This window comes from Megalops cyprinoides, chromosome 17 (assembly GCF_013368585.1).
Source record: "Megalops cyprinoides isolate fMegCyp1 chromosome 17, fMegCyp1.pri, whole genome shotgun sequence".
NCBI lineage: Eukaryota > Metazoa > Chordata > Actinopteri > Elopiformes > Megalopidae > Megalops > Megalops cyprinoides.
This window is the reverse complement of record NC_050599.1, coordinates 14188802-14207068: the sequence shown is the minus strand read 5'-3', so window position 1 is coordinate 14207068 and position 18267 is coordinate 14188802. Positions and strand designations below refer to the sequence as shown.

The 18267-nt window shown below is 44.5% G+C and overlaps 1 protein-coding gene across 3 annotated transcripts; it reads right to left on the bottom strand.

Moving 5' to 3' along the window:
* Window positions 1-1949: 1949 nt before the first annotated feature.
* dnajc5ga (DnaJ (Hsp40) homolog, subfamily C, member 5 gamma a) lies at window positions 1950-16995 on the bottom strand. 3 transcript variants are annotated; one of them, XM_036549399.1, is made up of 7 exons: window positions 16813-16995; window positions 10960-11081; window positions 9819-10032; window positions 7833-7989; window positions 5434-5516; window positions 3272-3314; window positions 2393-2469 (listed from the first exon to the last, which is right to left on the bottom strand). In XM_036549399.1, exons 2-5 carry the CDS (start codon window positions 11070-11072, stop codon window positions 5437-5439), a joined length of 564 nt encoding a protein of 187 aa, XP_036405292.1. In that variant the 5' UTR covers window positions 11073-11081; window positions 16813-16995; the 3' UTR covers window positions 2393-2469; window positions 3272-3314; window positions 5434-5436. The 3 variants fall into 3 exon arrangements, with proteins under 3 accessions (XP_036405291.1, XP_036405292.1, XP_036405293.1); XM_036549400.1 differs by lacking the exon at window positions 3272-3314 and having other exon boundaries at window positions 2394-2469; XM_036549398.1 differs by lacking the exons at window positions 3272-3314; window positions 5434-5516 and having other exon boundaries at window positions 1950-2469.
* Between the last annotated feature and the right edge of the window lie 1272 nt (window positions 16996-18267).

Here is an 18267-nt window from a genome sequence, read left to right as displayed (position 1 = left end):
TTTCTAACTGTCTGTCAACACATTACAAGCATTAAAAACAAAAACCCGGCTCATTAAGTTACATACACAAATAAAAAAATGCACATCATTAAAATGGTTTCATAAAACATCTGCATACACAGGATTTTCCCCAACAATGCTGTTTTTCATGTGATGCATATGAAGGAACATCAGGTGCAGGAATTATTTACAGTTGCTGTAAAATGAGTTGCCTATTTTTTTTTCCAAATATTCAGATCCCCCTAGATTGATATACATGCAGCAAGTTCTTGAGCTGACCGTTTCTGTTTAAAAACTGGGTTTTCGGACAGCAACAATATTTCTGACATTGTTTTATATGATAAAAGGAATTAATACATCCAGCTAGAGATTTAAATAACAAGGTAGACTCCTTAAAAAATAATCACAAAGGTAAAACCTTCCAAGACACCTGGCCAAACATATCTGCTGTATGCTGTATTAGTGTACAGCGGGCATGCATTACGTTTCCGCTGCATGTGAACAATGGTCACTGCAGCCTCTTGGTATGGTGATGCCACCCTTAAGCATGGTAAAAAAAAGACCCTTAAAATACATAAATACAAGGTTTGGTGAGGACTGACACAGTTAACATCATTACGAAAACATACTCTGCAATTCACCACAACGACTAAAAGTGCACCTCACAATGACATTTGGCATCTGTTGACATGTCTGTAACTGCTATTACATTCCACAACAACAGTGGAGCCCTCAACAAGCTTCCATTCACAAAGGGCCACAACGTACAAGAATGGGAATGGATGAAGGAAGAACAGGCTAACTGGTGGGGAGTCTTGTTACGAATTCAAAATCTGGTCTTATTTTTACCGCCGGAGGATCTGCGCAGACACGCGGCCGAAGGTGCTTGAAAGGCTTTGCGAGTTCTAAAGGTGGGTCGCCCCATGACGATTTTTCGGCTATGACCCCAGAGCACTGCACCACCCCCACTGCACAGCCAACATGTCTACTTCTGAACAGAAATTAATAATCTTTCAGACCCCAAACCTTTGCAATCTGTTGGGTTTTTTTTTTTTGCCACATTCACAAGTCACACAGAGGAGAGAGTATGGCATTGTTTGGCGTAGCTCAGTGCTGCAGACAGGCCTGTGCTCAGGCCCCAGTCTCCACACTGCCCAGAGAGAGATGGAGAGAAGCTGTGATGGTAAAAGATTTGGTAGAGGGGGGCGGGGCTGCTTTTTGGGGGTTCATGCTCCTGCTGTGTGAGTGGCGCAGCTTTGGCGGAGGCAAGGACAAGGAAAGCACTCCCCGTCCCAAAGCCAGCCCACCTTCCATCCTCAATCACAGTGAACTCCTTCTCACAGATGCACCTCTCCGTCATGACCTCCAGTGGTTAAACCAGGTGCCATTCAAAAAAGTTCAAACATATTTACTGTCCAATCAGTGAGTCTTTGGGAGGGGGACTGTTTAAAATGGCATCCTGTGTAAACTCACCGCTGGATACGCAAAAATAAATAAAACACAGACCCATCTAGATGAAACCACAGCAGCGTGAATTCCACAATAGAGTGGTTACGGTCAAAAGACCTGTTTTTCGTATGGAATTTTGTTTTGGTCAAATACCTCAAGTCTGACAAAAGGCAACAAAACTAGCCTTTTAGTTTCAGACTTTGGGAAGGCTGAATTGGTCAGGTGGAGCTCACCTCATTCAGGAGTACAGATGAAAGTCATAACATTTTTTTCTTTAATTTCCAATTTTTCCTTGACCTGAAACCCATAGTCATGGTAACCTCAAGTTGCAAAGGAGAACCCCACCTTTGGGACAGTACAGAGGTTCCTGTCTGCCACAGGCTCTTTGACCAGGAAAAGGGGGAGGGGTGTTTTCTGCGTGTATGTGTGTGCGCATTATGTGTATGCGTTTGTATGTGTGCACATATGTGTGTTTATCTGTGTGTATGCGTGTGTGTTTATCTGTGTGCCTCTGCACGCTTGTATGTATGCATGTATGTGTGTTTGTGTGTGTGTGAGAGAGGGCTGGGTGTGTGCAGCGGCAGCAGCATGCAGGTACCAGACACATGCACATTCAGGAACCTTCACATCCTCTGATCCAGTGTCGGTGACCTCAGGGTCTTGGGGCAGGCTCATATACTCCTACTGCAGAGCTGACAAGTCAGTCTGATGGCCACAGCCACTCTGCATGGAGGTGAATGTAGTGTCCCCACATGTTGACAAAAGATATCTGGCCTCATTCACAATCAAAATTAACCATAGCGTTGGGGGGAGGACAGGGGAGGGGAGGGGGGCGCACTGTTAGCTGCCCGGATGCTGATGACACACGGCCACAGGGGAGCTGTCCAGGGTCTCACAGTCTCTGGCCTGTGGGAAGGGCTTACTGCGGGGACTTGTTGCTGATTGGGCTGGCTGCAGTGTGGGTGGGCCCGGAGGAGCTGGCGGTGGAATGCGGTTGGATTACGATGGGCGCGTTTGGACCTGCGCAAAAACATGGAGAAAGAGTCAACCAACCTGAATTGGCAATCTTGCTCATAAAGGCAAGCAAATCAAATCAATTTCATGTATGTTCAACTGTAGAGTTAGGACACTCACCACAGAATATCAAATTCCTAAAGGAGAGATGGTCTATTTCAAATATTTCAAATCTATTTCATTACTTTTATTAAAAAACAACTTATTGTCTCACACATTCACTGTGGGTTTTTAAAGCCATAAGGGCAGTTTATCTGAAAAAACTTGAATCCAAACAGGAACCATTGGCATTCGGCTCTGGTGATTTATGAGAGCCAGAGGTCCAAGAAAAATATATAACATTATATTCTAAATATAATTCTTCACATATGACTCAACAAACTCATTTATTTTGGTCCGATGAACTTTGTTCCGGGTTGGACAAAACTCAGCATAAAAGTACCTTAAAATAAATGAGGAAGAGAACAAACTATTATACTGCCAGTATAACAGTATTCAAATTTAGACAAACGCAAAGGCAAAAATAGTGATGCAAATGCATTATAAGGGGTCGATTTGCCTCTTGAAACTACAATGTAAGCCTCAGAGTTCCTGCAAAAAGTCTGGCCTGTGCTGGGTGCAGCTCTACAGCTCCGCTGTGTAGCACAGATCAGACTCATTGTGGACTGGGAGCACCGACCACGGCTCTGTGTGCTTCATCTAGCATGGAAAAATGCGGGGAAATGATTGTTCCAGTCCACAAAGGTGCCACTAGGTGCCACTAACTAGCTCTCTTCAGCTTTGCAAAGGCCTGAAGAACAGCACCTACCTCCCCTTCCATGGTGCAGCTCATCCATGTTTTGACTTGTGTCCTTTCCACAGAAAGCCATGCAGCGCAAGGGGGCGAAAGCAAACATCACCATTTAGCTGAGACACAGTCACGGGCCCCTCAGAGGGGGCTGCACTTCGCACTGTGTGCGTGAAAGCGAATGATGAGGAAATAACTTGCACTACATGAATAAAGTGACACAATGCCAAACGCGGAAACTACAAAAAGTCAAATGTTAAAAAGTTAAAATCTGCTTTTGCTTATGAAGGAAGTTTTTCTCAAGGAACTATACCGGATACAGAAAAGGGCGGGGACAGGTGAATCACATCAGTGGTGGCTGGTGAGCTAGAAACAGGGGAGGCTGAAACATTACCTTTAAATCTATCATTGCTTTCAACCTGTTCCCCTTTATCCTCCTTGACTGACAACAAATAATTCGCAGAATAATTGACACCAATGCGTAAATAGAGTAAATTATTATGCTTGCAAAACAGCACAGATTGTCTGTAGTTTGTGCGCTATTGCGAAAGCTACAGCATGACATTGCTTAATTAACAAGGATGGCAATTTGAACAATTAAGTGGCAAGTAATCCCTAACGCGTTCTCTTAAATGTTTCACATTATAGCTTTCTTGTGTTACAAAATTCAATTTACAAAACGGAGCTAAATTTAGTTAGATCGATTTAAATTACCGAGAATAAACTTTTAGGCTAGGTTGAGTGCAATGAACAATAACGTTTAGAACACCGACTTCGCAACAGCTGTGATGTGTCATGAGCATTTAATGTAATTTAAATCGATTAATGCCATCCTTGTTAATTAAACAATCTCATGCTGTAGCTTTCGCAAGCACACAAACTACAGACAATCTGCGCTCTTTCGCGAGCATTATCATTTACTCCATTTACGCATTGGTGTCAATTATTCTGTGGAATTATTTGTTTTATTGTTAATCAAGGAAGATAGAGGGGAACGGGTTGAAAGTAATGATGGATTTAAAGGCAATGTTTCAGCCTCCCCTGTTTCCAGCTCACCAGCCGCCACTGAATCACACGCACCACTGTAAGAGATGGGGGACAAGAGATGAACAGGACAGCAAGGAGCAGATGGACCAGAACAAGACAGCATGTCTTACAGACAGCTTAAACACTAGCTGACAATACAAAACTGTCACAAACATCTGATGAAGGTGACATTAAGGTGTCACCTTTTTCCACTTTTAACTCATCTTTTGATCCTTTTTTAGCCCCGTTACTAGTTCAACATGTTATCGCGACACAAAGGTTGTGGTGCCAGAAACAAATGTAGATTATACCAGTTTTAGCACATACAGGGAGTGGAGAGCATTTTATGTTTTTAAGGGCCCACAACAATGTATAGGACAGGTTCACTTTAACGGTGACAGTGACCGGTGATGAATATTTATGAGTTCCTCAACTACGATTGGCTCTTTCTGTTTAGGTGTGGCCTTTCTCTCCAGATGAGCCAATGAGCTCCTTGTTAAAGTCTGGGTTCCACTTACTTACACCCATCCAGGGTAGAGCCCCTTAGGGCCCGTGTCACTGCCTTCTGTCCCACACAGGCACAGGGGCTAAGTCACCACTTCAACCCTCCAGGCATGGGCAAGGTAAAAGCACTGCCCACCATCAATACACCAGACTGCGGTGAATCACCCTTCTCTCCAAACCATCTTTTCCCCGTTCAGCTCACATCCATTTTTCCAACCTGCCCTTTTCTGTGCTTCCACTTACCCTACTCCAAAGACCAGTAGCATTCTAGCACCAATAACATTTGAGATACGCAGATATAGAAAAGCAGATACATCCTGCTTTTCTTACCCCCCACGGACACACATTAAAAAAAAAAAAAAAAAAATCATGCACGTGTCAGACATCACACAAATGTTAATCCACCTGCATAAGTATGACGTTTACAGGTGACATGGCAGGGAATGGTGTGGCATGCAGAAGTGGCTCAAACAAATATGCCCTCCTTTACATAATGGTTAGTGCTCCGCAACACAGGACGGACAAAGCGTGGCACGTGGTGAGGGGCCAGAGGTGCATGCGCGCTGGCATGGAGAACAGACGTGCTTGGACGAAGCAGACGTGACCAACACGATGCAGGCGGACGAAGAATAATTAAGATGGACGGGTCTTACGAGTCATTTCAACTCCGGCAGGGTTTCACCGGGGTTTTCTGGGGCTGGGCTAGGGATAGGCTGCACGATTACTATGGTATCACCTGCCGAAATGAAACAGAACATTCACACCTTTTAATGAGAAGGTACTGCTCCCCGATCCTGCTTCAACAAGCCCACATGGCCTTCTGCCTGTGTCCACATGTGCTCCCACCACCACTACGGTCGGCACCCTGGGAACCAGGCCCAGTCTCCTCTTGTGTTGTGATTTAAAGTGCTATTTGGGCACGACAGCTGGATGTTCTCCGACTGCAGTGTTATTCTAACACCATGCTGGAGAGGTCCATACCAAAACTCTTCACTAACATCGTCTCCTTCCATTAACCATTCCATTCAGGGTGTATTTGTCAGTGATCAAGTCTTGTAATGGAAGCAAACAAAGTCAGTAAAAAGGCTCCAGAAATGAGAACCAAGAACCAAACAAAATATAAAGGAAAAAAATTACAGTCAGCAATGCAAATCATTCAATGCATGTTCATCCTGCTCAAAAGGCAGCCATCAAATGTTTAGTTTTCAAGAACAAGGAGAATTTGTTCCAAAATGTTTCTGTTGTTCCAGGAGATGTTGGGGGGTGAGTTTCTTTAAAAAGTCAGCTGAAAGGCAGATGAAAGAACAAATATCTTGAGCAACATGCTTCTGGATTTTCAATTAGGTCAATTAAGAGCTTGTTATTACACATAATCAGCTGAAACATCAGCTGGGTCTTGTTTTAAAAATGTACTTTACCTTTCTCTGCACAAAAACCAAGAATAAATGTGACCAGTATGTTACATACATGGCAGGCTTGTCAACTGTGCTTCAATGCACTCCCGTTTTTTGGGAGTGACTTTTTTTGCTGTACCAGAGATGGCAAACAAATACATTCCCTAACTGCTCAACAGCCAATAAAAATTACAAACTTTTTGAAATTCACTAGGGCTGTCATATACCATATAATTCCCTAGCAAATCTTCCTTCACGCTGTGCATTAAGCTCACCCCATAGGAAAAATGAGCCGAACAATAAAAAGTTCCTTTGACATTCAACTGTGTCCACCCCCACAAAACTGCCCAACGAGCTCCCCATCAGAGGCCAAACTGTGTACAAGCATGACCTCCAACATGTATCCTCTTTAGGTCCATAAATGATGTCATGGGTCAGATGATTTTGTGGGCGAGGGCGCCAGACCTGCAGAGGAGACCACTGCCACAGCTCTTGGCTGCAGGCCACCAGTCTTGGTCACATTCCTGCCTCTCAGCGCCACAGTGTACCGGACTCACAGACACCGCCGCAGAAATATGGAGCCACCGTTTCCGAGCCTGTGTCGGGTGATGTCATGCTCCTGACACCGTTTCAACAACCTGCGTGAGTCAAAAAAGTGACTCATCCGCTCTATTTATACGGTCAAGGGCAGAAGCGCGGTTTTCGGAGACGGGCGTTATGAAAAACACCCCACGGATGCGAACAGCTTTGATTTAATTCTCCCTGGCCCTCGCTGAGCGGAGCACTTGTCTTACGCCTCAGCCTCATGTCTTAATCAAACAAAGCTGTTCATGATGGCTATAAAATTAGAAATGCTTAGAAGAACAATGTTTGCCATCAGAGATGACAGTATTTTGCACAATGCTAAATTTTAGTGAGGCACATGTTCGTCTTAGAAATTTTAGAGTAGATGTACTGTTACCGATCCTTTGTTTCTGGATTACTAATGAATGTTACCTGGACAGTTAACTCTTTTAGAATTATGATGTCATTGTATGATATCACACCCTGCTTCAGAACCCCCATGACCACCACCATACTGTGGGTCCTAAAATAGCTCTTAAAACAGAGCAGCAAGCTATAATACCAGAAAGAGCAACTAGGCATATTTAAAACTTGAACGCAGCTAAATTTAAAGGGTAGCCGAACATAACATGTCACTGGATAGAAAGATACTTTTGTAAGACACTCAGATCAGTAATAACTTTACTTTCGGTGAGGAACCCGCCATTTCTATTTTTGGGAAGTTTTCCGAGATATAAATACCTACACATTTGGCGTTCATACCTCACCAATATGATCTCTGCAAGAGCCTACAGCTTCTAACACCTGCGATCGCTCTGGTGCCTCTGGTGAGGGTGTCTAATGGAAGAGTGAACGTGTGGCAGCAGCTCTATGTGAGCAACATTTCATCTGCGCTCTGTGGTGCAGTCTCTATGAGGGAAAGTGACAGCAGCTAGTCATGCTGAAAAACAGACATCTGCTGGATTAGGCTGCTTACAGGACAACCGCAGAGCGCTGCCAAGAGACAGGCCATTGTGTAGCGGATATGTGTGCCCCGCCGCCACCCCCCCACCCCCACGCCTGCCCCGGCCCCGGGCCCGGCTTGCCCCGCTCACCTGCTTCCTGGTCGGCCTTGATCTGCGCCTCCAGGTCCTCGGGGTCCACGTACTGGTAGTTCTCATCGTCCTCGGGAGGCTTGCACTTGCCACAGCAGAAACAGCAGCAACAGCAGCAGCAGCAGCAGGAGAAGACCGCACAGCACAGCACCAGCGTCTGCAAAGAACCACAACAGAGGCAGAGGTTATGCCCTCACACGTTCACATATATACACACACACACACACACACACACACACATATACACTAGGGTCCAAAATTATTGGGACACCTGGGCATTTTCTGGTTAAGTGTGGATGTGTCCATGTAGCTATTACTGCTGTTACATGTTTTGGCAACTATTAAAATTTTCAAAACATCTCTTTATGTGGTTGGCACACGATTGCCTGATCACTACCCTTATTTCCAACATTTTAATAATATGTAAGACATTAATTCTGCCAAACAAACTGACAATTCCATGACATTAACTAAATTTTAAAAGGTACCTACATACTTATTGAGTGCAGACAAGTGAACAAAAATGACCATCATTTCAATTAGGCCTGATTGAACGCTGCCCTGCCCCCTAACTGCACACTCATACTGTACATGCACATGCACAGACAGACAGACAGACAGACACACACACACACACACACACACACACACACACACACACACACACACACATATTCTCTTTCCGTTATCAAGGGCCAATTCATTGCTTTGCAAAGACACCAGTGCCATACAGTGCCCACATTCAGTCCAAATGCCTAACAAAGTGGGTGAGGTGTGTTTCAGTGTCATTTCCCACCTTTATAGGAGATAAGAGCTGATATTTGTGCATCAAATATGATGTCTCTACACCACAGTTCCAGCCACCACAGCACTTGCTGTCCGACTCGTTTTAGGGATGAAAGACAGCTTCTGGAAAGTCATCCTCTGATTCTCAACTCACACAGCACTTGGGAAAGCAGATCACATGCAGGACACGAACTCAACAAGATGTGAACACAGCTGGAGTTCCACAGCTGAAAACACTCACTGGCGCTCAAATCAGAGATGGCTACAGTCTGCTCTGGCTCTGCTGGACTGAGTCCAGTTCACAGAAAAACAAAGCAAGTCATAAATAAGGCACTTTGCACTTAGCAGCATTTGTTCTTCGCTGAGTCAAAGCAAAAATGCCTTTCCGTTAAACTTGGCACACTGAATTTTGTAAATCATCAATATATCTAAACCTCCGACCACACTGTGCCTCCGGTTTCATTCTGTTCAGTAGGGTCCTAACTGAAACAGGTGCATCTACGTCTACTTCTGATGGGTATGGGTCCAGATGCCAGCCTCCTTTGAAAGAGCGTTGCCTTTACACTGACATCTCAACATTTTCTTTCAGGCCTACTCCCTACCCAGAATAATGACTGCATCCCATCTCCACAAGGGGGCAGTGTCTCAGATCCTGCCCAAAGAGTAGCCAGAGCAGGGGCCCTGTCTAACTGCAAGGGGGAAACTACATAACACGTCAGAATTAAAATAGAGAGAGCTGTGGCAAACACACAGGGGGTATTAATATAGAAGGAGCACAGAGACTCCAGAGTGCTCTCATTTCCAGCAGGGTGACAGAGGGACAGCCCTCACTCTAAAGGGTGACACCAAGCCCCACAGCTGTTTCCAAGGATATTCATATCTGGCTAATCGCCCCACGACGACAGCCAGGTGCAGGCCAAGTAGGTTCACCCTTTAATTGAGCTGTCGCTCAGATGCTTGTGTGCGCACCTGGACGGGTCTGTGTTTAACGGCCAGCTTTAATCCTTAATCCCCAGTCTTGGAGCTCGGCCAGGGGCCGGTCATGGGCATCCCGCTCTTACAAATGGAGAGCAGGGGCCCAGGGGAACAGCGTCCGCAGCGGTGTGTAATATGTGACAAGTGTGTGAGAGCAGCGACTTGCACACACAGCAACAGGGCTTCCCTCACCTTCGCTAACAATGCGGGCAAGAATGGCCTCACCTTGAACCACCACTTGGACATGAGGAAGTAGTATTTGACGCTCTCCTCCCCGAACTGCTCCGAGACGTAGAGCCCCATGGAGCCGTATTCGTCATAGATCTTCCGCTTGGTCTCATCGTTCAGGATGGAGTTGGCGTTGTTGATCTCTTTGAATTTCTCGGCTGCCTCCGGGTTGTCGGGGTTCTTGTCCGGGTGATACTTCAGTGCAAGTTTCCTGCAGGGGAGGGACCACGGATCTACATATCCCACCTGCTCTTTTTCAATTTAAAAACTTTATTCACTGTTGTGTTAAGAAGGACATTCAACATTATCATACAGTAAACTTTTAAGTAGAAATTTTGAAGGGATAAATACAATTAAAACTAGGTACAACACTGCAAGCAAATCTGATGCTCCTATATATAATCAAATGATACCCATGCATCTGTGAGTTTAACATGCTTACAACAGTGTAAAAATGATCTAATTCCCTGTGTTAATGCATATAGCACCATGGATCAGGATTTTAACAAACGTGATGAGTTCTAGATAGCTGAAGCAGCTAGAAACTCATGTGACCATACTATCCCATTTCTTTTTTGAACCTTATGTGAATTTCATTGGGCTTCTTTGATTCTTAGCAATCATGGTGTGAATTAAGATGTACAAGATTTGAGATTTTTGGGTTTTTTTCACCAAATCCATAATCTTCAGAGGCATACTCTTTGGCATAGTTCTAAGTCTCTGTTAATCCAATTATTATATTTTTGTTTTACCAAATCAATATAGGTGACCAGCCTTTAACACAAAAGAACAAGATTTATAGCATTGTGATGGAGTAGATATTAATACACCAGCCACTGTCATGGTCAATGCTTGAGGACCATTTATCCTAAAGCCTAAAAGGACAATCCTTTCCCTTGCTTTAGAAACTCTGGAAGCTTTATGATTAAAACAGGCACATTATCAGGCACCATTTCACATTCACCACTGGCTAAAGAAGAACACAGTGAAACATAAGGGCTTCCAGTTTCTTATTTAAGTGCGCTGCTACCTAGGCAAAGAGCTTTTGGCTGAGAAAACTGACTGGGTGGAGTTCAGTCAGGGCATTCAGGTGGTAAAAACAGGGAGGTGCCAATACTCGGGAGGATGACGCGTTTACCTGTAAGCTCTTTTGATGTCCTCCGCAGATGCCCCTTTCTCCAGGCCTAGTACCTTGTACAAACTGTCCCCCGTTGTGGACATCTTCCGCTGAGGCCTGTTTGGCTCTGCCATGACTTAAATCTGCCAAAGGGAGAGACGCATTCAGAAAGCTTTCCAGACAAGTCCATTCAGTGCCAAAGCACCACAAATAAACCCGACTATCAGACACAGGCCTATACTTTGAGCAAACCTTACTCTGGGAGATGTGGCATGACACTGTGACATGACATGATGATATGGAAAAGAGGATGGTTTCATTTGACTGTTAAAAATTTTCCCATCCCCAGGCAGACATGTCAGATCGTCCATGTTCCTGAGCAGCGCAGATACCTGTTATGCAGGGTTTATTTGTCAAAGGTTGGAAAGTACAGCTGTGGTATAATTCTTTCTAAAGATACAGCACACGGATGTCTACATTTGACATTACAAACGCACACACACACAACAAACAAGGCCCCAGCCAAGCTTAATGCTCATTGCTTATGCAAAATGTATTCAAACACATGCACATACACATCTATGCAGAGGAATATTAAAAGGCACATGGTGTAAAGAAAACAGTATTTAAAATAAGATTCAATTTCATGCAAGAGATACCCTAAACACTAAAAAATAAAGAAGATACAAAATTAAGCATTAAAGAATTAACCATATTTGTGTTTTTCTAAATAATCACATATAAATAGCTAAAAATCAAAATTCCTCCTTGTAGCTGTGAGGATAGGGGATGCCACTGAGGCAAGAGCCTAAAACCCCTGCTGAATTGCAGTGGGATGGTTGGGCCGAGGCATGGTATCACACGTAGTGGTAGGGCTTTTACGCTAAAGGCGATTACGTTTTGCTGATCTTACAGATTACTCTTCTAAGTCATTATGACACAAACTGTAACCAGTGCTGACAGGGCAGTGGGTGATACCCACGACACACCTCCCAAAGCCCGCGCCCTTGACAACCATCCTTTTTGCTGGACAGTGTTAATGTGAGAAGCAGTTACTGGTTTGCAAAACATGCACCGCCTCTCTCCGGCAGCACTAAACTGCCTGCCTCTCCTGGCACTCCACACTAGAAAAGGCTTTTGCAACGGCAATTACCTTTGTCACACTCTGAAATTGGTCATTCTCCAAAAAAAGGATTTCCTACTGCTAAGCAAACTCTATTTAAAGGCCGTCTTCATTTGCATTTCCACAAAGAACAGACAACAAACCAACCGTGCCTCCTCGAGCTACTAAATTGCAATAGGCCTTTCATAGAGACTTTCTTCAAACCGTCTTAAGTTCAACCCCAAGAAGCTGTTTCAGCACTGCTTCAGCAGTTGGAAACAAGGTATTAACATTAAGCATGACCAAAGCAGTAAAAAGATTTAGTGAAGTATCCATCACATTATGAAATACTGTCCCAGGTTCTGAAGCCCAGCTGAGCGTAGCTCACAGGAGCACAGAAAACGAAGCATTAATTCCCTTTTAACTAATCACTTTCCAAGGGTGAACAACGAAGCATGGTCATGTGATGCGGTTCAACCAGTTTTGGTTGGCTGGACTCCCCTGCATTTAAATCAAGTGATTTTATATATATTTATATAAAGCCCACTGCCACTACCCTTGATTGTATTCGCAGCACATACAGAATGGGCATTGACTGGTGGTAGTGCAGTCACAACAGTCTTAAAAATGCGCAGTGAGACGCTGACCCCCGAGCACTGCAGCAAGCAATCCGTAGACGTCAGGCAACGGAATGACAACTCCACTGCTCCGCATCTACCCTTCAGTGAGCACACAGGGCCTGCCGGAGAGAATACGTTCAGACCGGGCCGGCTGGCACCCAGTCTGTATGTAGGAGGTGAGGAGGTGACTAAGAGGATAGAGCGGCCCTGCTGGAGGGCTGCTGCTGCCCTACACGGAGCATGCGCCGAGCTGCCACTGAAATACGACCACACTGTTAAACCGACAGGAAACTAAATGCTCTGCATGTCAGCAGAACGTCGCAGAAAGCAAAAGGTCTCAGACCCGTCATTCTGTCCAGCGTGCTGCTCCCTCCTGTCCAGACAAATGTGCTTGCTAGTGCAACTTACCGGCGGCTCCAGGAAACGGGGCCGTTTTATCTGTGCAAGTATCAGCCCATCCCAGCACTCAGAAAGGGCTGCCACTTTGCACGCTCGGCTTCCACAGCATTAACTGGCTGAGCACCTTGGCTGCATATTTGTATAGGCAAAATATCAGGACAACCATCCCTCCCCTCGCACCTTGGCTCAGTGTTCTCTGGGCTTCTTCACGTGCTCCATCTGGGTTAGGCACAGCCTGGGAAGTCAGCAGTGTCAAAACCATTAAACTTGTGCAACACAAGAACAGAGGGAAACCACATGCTTATCTTTACCATGACCTGCACAGGTTGCACACAGCCACAGTCTAGTTTCGGATACAGTCTACACACTCAATCTGAGCATCACATTAAAGCTCAAAGTATTGATATAAACTTTTGCGGAGGTGAGAAGGTAAAGACAGGGAACGTGTTGATTGTACACCTTATGTCACCGGTAAGATAGGCCTAATGAGCCCACTGCGGACATGACACTGGAAATTCATTACAACTCCTGATCCAATTAAAATAATAAGCAGGGAAGGGGGGGTGTTTGTGACAGAGCTCCTGTGCTTCTGCCCCCCTCCCTTAGGTGGAGGCTCTGCTTCCCTGGTCCCACAGGGCTGCTCATACAGTGGAAGGAAAGGGAAAACAAAGTTTCCTGGAGGTGAGATTTTAAAGGGCTTCTATGCTTCACAAGGAAAGGGAAAGCCTGCAACTCCTCTCATATGTGTACATTACACTTTCTGTTAAAGCTTCTTCACATTTAGCAGGGCCCATTGTTTGTGCTCCTGGGTATACAATTCACGTGGCACTGACACCCCCCCCCTCCGTGAATATAACTAAGTTATGCTCACGATTTAGACAAAAGCACTCCACTGACACGATCTGTTCCATCTCCTCAGGGTGCGTAACTTTATTACTCAGAGACGCGGTTCATCCTCTCCCTCTCTCCCTCTCTACAGAGGGAGAGTGCCTCTGTAGCTCCTCTGTTTGGAGCGGAGAGAGTCATAACTGGAACAAGGTACTTGGGGAATTGTGAGTTCAGGCGGAAAGGAAGGGAGGGTTAAGGTTAGATCTGACAGTCTTCCCCTGGAATTGTGCGAATGAAGCAGAAGTTCTGCGGACTCTCCGGGCTGCCCCCAGGCATAGGCAAGTGAAGCACAGCCAAGGCAATCCCATATAACTGTGCCCCTCGTATCTGTCGAAGCCTCACAGCCTTACTGACCAGTGGGGCTGGGAACTGCACCACAGGTCAATCGTCAGGCAGCAGCTAATGTGAGGTCCTTCAGAGGTTAGCAACGGCTTACTCGTGTCTCATATTATCCCTAGGCCCGTTCACCACACTGGTTCTGCTCGCCTGTTTGGATTCTCAGCGGACAAAGTCAGTCGGGTTGATTAACCATCGAATATCTTTCCTATAGTTCTGCTTCTGTTTTAAAAAACGGCCTCCAAACAACACCCCCCCCCCCCCCGTCCATGTCCAAAAATGGAGCGGAGTAATAAGCATAGAATTAGCTACGTTCAAAAGGTGCCACATTTCAAAGGGAGCTCTGAGGCTGCTGGAGTGAGACAGCGCATCACTCAGTTGGAGTTTTTGGTCACATAAGCTTCAGTGCAGCCAATACTCTCCTGTGTATTCAACCACGTCTTCACCATGCTTCACAACTCAGATCTTTATTTTTAGCTACAGTTTTTTCCCCTCTAATCCAATCGAGATCTGAATGTTTTATTTTTCATTGTCAGGTGACAGACCACTCACAGAGACTTTACACAGCTTGCTGTTATATCACTATAAAAAGAATGCGTGATTGTTTACAAGCTGCCATAAAACAGATTTGTACTTTCCTGTTCAATGTACAGATAAGACATGAAACACAACAGATAAGATACCGTTTTACATTCTATTGACGGGATATTGTATTGGATAGTAATGTTAAAAGTCAGACTTTAAGACCATTCAGCAGAGCTGTCCTGACTTTCACCTCGAATCACATGTGCACGGCCTTCATAAGATCACCGTGATGTGCCTACACTGACCCACTGTCCAATTCTACCCTAAACTGTGAATTATTTACCTACCCACCCTTATAAGTCTAGTGATTCTGTCAACAGGAGTGTCTGTTAATGACACAAGCAGGTGAGCAGTGGGACTAAAGAAATTCCAAACATGCCAAAAAGCCTTCTAGCTTCACAAGCCTCAGTCCTTGCATCAACGACTACACGTTGACTGCAGATAACCTAAGTCTAAAACTCTGACAGAGCCACAGTACTGCAAACTGTGTATGTTCATCTCCTTTGCTTCTAGTTTGTATTACCCTCAGATTTACAGGACGTCCAGGGTCCATTTCTGTTAAGCCTTAAATAAGAAACCAAATGCTCTCCCATGTGTAAACATTCGAGAAGCATCTGCTACCATCCCATTTTGGTGTGACATAACATTTAGCCAAAAAGAGGAAGAACACTTAATACTGAGAGTGAAACCTCAACTCCCTCAACATCTACTTACCAGATTTAAAACTAAGAGACAATTCAGAGGACTCTGAGTCTCTGTGTAATGGTTCTTTGGTTCTCTGAGTAATATCAGGCCTACAGGAGACAAATGGCTTTGGCAGTGGAATGTTCTTGCCATTTGGTGCCTATTCCTTTACACGTGTGAAGAAAATTCTCTGCGTTCACTTAAATGTTATACAAAACAGGACACTTTGATTTTCAACCTGCCATGATTTTTCCCTGGCAAACTGATAAAACATTCCAGACTTTTTTTTACTTACAGACTTACAAGTCCCCAATATCTGAGATTATAAAAAGATGTGTTAACAAAAGACAAAAGGTTTTGTATTTTATTTACTATGGGACAAGCTGTATAGCTGGGCTCTACTAAAACGGTGTTGTTCTTGAGGGCCAAAGACAGATGTCATTTTTTATGTAAACACAAGGCGCTCTGACTAGTAATCGTTTTTACACAATTTGTTTAGAGCTTGCAGTACTCTGTCCTTGTATAACGATAATCCCCTAATCCCTACATCACTGTATTACTTTCCACTGGACAGCTATCCACACATTATGAGTCTGTCGACACTGCCCACCAATTCCATTTCGCCAGTTAAATGCATGGCTAATTGAGATAGATACCTAACGTTGTGGTACACAAAATCGCACCTTTAGCGAGCCATATATCCAGACGTGTTTTAGAAGTTATTTGAAAAACCTAAATCTACAAGCGTTATCAGATAGCTAGCTAAATGTATCTATAAGAAATAGCAGTCACACTACCAGCGCCAATTGACATTCTGACATCAAGGTGGATAGCGGGCTATCTATATGGCAATTGCTGGTTAGTAGGATAAAGCAGGACATAACCAGTTAATGTTGTTGGACCATTCAAGGCAACCTTACAGCTGCAACACAGTAGCGATTTAGCGACGGCAGCAAGCCTGTCTGGCCATTTATTTAACTAGCTAGCTAGTGGCATCTCCATCATCTCACAGCAAGCAAGCTAGCTAGTAAATATGTTTTATTGCAAATCACACTGAATTCTAAGTATGGACACGAAACGCAACATCCGTTATGTCAGCCACCTCGCTACTCTACATTTAGCTAGCTTAGCTAAATTAGATAATCACTCAAGGCATACCGCCCTCTCAATTTGGCAAGATAGCCGGTTAGCCAGGTCTCCCATGTCTCGCATCAACAGTTATTGGAGATCGACTCATTCACTGACTTAACGTCACCTTACCTAATGCAAGTAGGGTGGGGTATGTGTGGCTGTGGCAGGATCATAGAGGCACACGCTTCAATGTTTGAGATTCCCACGTTCCGGCTAGTTTTCTTAGCGTATCCGTCCTCGCCAGTGTCACACGAGCACGGTACTCGGCAGACAGTCAGCGCCGCAGCAGCTCAGGGAAGATTGGATTCTGACTTCAGGAAGCGGAACGATGCAGAGCAGCCAGTTCCGGTTCCAAGTTCCTGTAGGCGTGAAAATGTAGTTGGTTGGTGTGTTTTTTTTATAACTAGGCTGGCAGCCATCGGTTTAACACTATCTCAGGGAGTGCAGCTACACCAGTGTCTCCAGTGGGATGGTGGTGATGTACATTTAAGCAACCAAAGGCTCGTGCGCTGACTCGTCAAGATTCATTATTGTTATATCAGACATTATTATTATGCTCCTTGACAAGGCGTTTAGGACATGATTTAGACTCATGCGATCACTGTAGAAGGTTGCCGTTTTAGACAGGGAATGGACAAGGCAGCTTTTTGGGGGTAAGGACATATGGCAACAGATGGGGGATAGGGCTGCCAGTGGATTTAATACATCACTGAGTTGTGCACACACATATTTGGCAAGTCTAGCTAGCTAGCTCTACCTGCATGTGATATAGTCTGAAACCTGCCCATTAAAATTTTAATCTACCATTGCCTGCTTGTTATGTATCAGTCAATGGAGGATTTTTTTTTCAAAGTAGCTTATACATGGTTTCATTATTTTCCTATATTAAATTTATCCATTTAGCAGACACTCTTATCCAGACTGACTTAAAGAAGTGCATAGAAGAGGGTTAGGCAAAGATACTAAATCATAGTGTCACAATCTGATAATAGCAGTCATTATATAACATGCCATGTTCTGTAAGTGCCACAGTAAGTGCAAGAGGAAGTTTGAGGATACAGCAAATGTGCTTGAGGAGCATGAATTTTTAGACTTCAATGTTAGTTGAGCCAAGAAACAGTTTTAACAGGTGAGTTTCCAGTCTATGGTGAAAGATGGTCAATGATTCAGCTGTTCAAACTGTTATGGGGAGCTCGTTCCACCAATCATGGGCCAGAGTAAAGAACACATGTGACTGAGAGGATGGACCCTTTCGGAGAGTGATGACAAGGGGACCGGAGGTTGTGGAGTAGTGTAGGGTTTGGTAATGTGAAGGTAAGAGGGTACAGTACCACTTGCTTTCCCATAGGCTAGGACCAGAGATTTGTATTTTATTTGGGCTACAAGTGATAAACAGTGGAGGGAGATGAGGAGGCATGACATGCAGGTATTTTATATCAGATTACATTACATCATTTAGCAGATGCTCTTACCCAGAGCAATTTCTAAATGAGTGTATCACTAGTTAGTAGTTATCTTGAAGTATTACAAGAGGTCAATAAGATACTGAGTTGTGCTAAACTAGTGTAGAGTGGTTTTTTTTGT

What these genes read in the sequence shown, in the direction of transcription:
- dnajc5ga (XM_036549398.1), bottom strand. Translation starts at nt 11,072, where the DNA reads ATGGCAGAGCCAAACAGGCCTCAGCGGAAGATGTCCACAACGGGGGAC. An exon ending in GACATCAAAAGAGCTTACAG is followed by an intron (nt 10,033 to 10,959) that starts GTAAACGCGTCA and finishes CCTCCCCTGCAG; the next exon opens with GAAACTTGCACTGAAGTATC. An exon ending in CAAGGCCGACCAGGAAGCAG is followed by an intron (nt 2,470 to 7,832) that starts GTGAGCGGGGCA and finishes GTTTTTGCGCAG; the next exon opens with GTCCAAACGCGCCCATCGTA.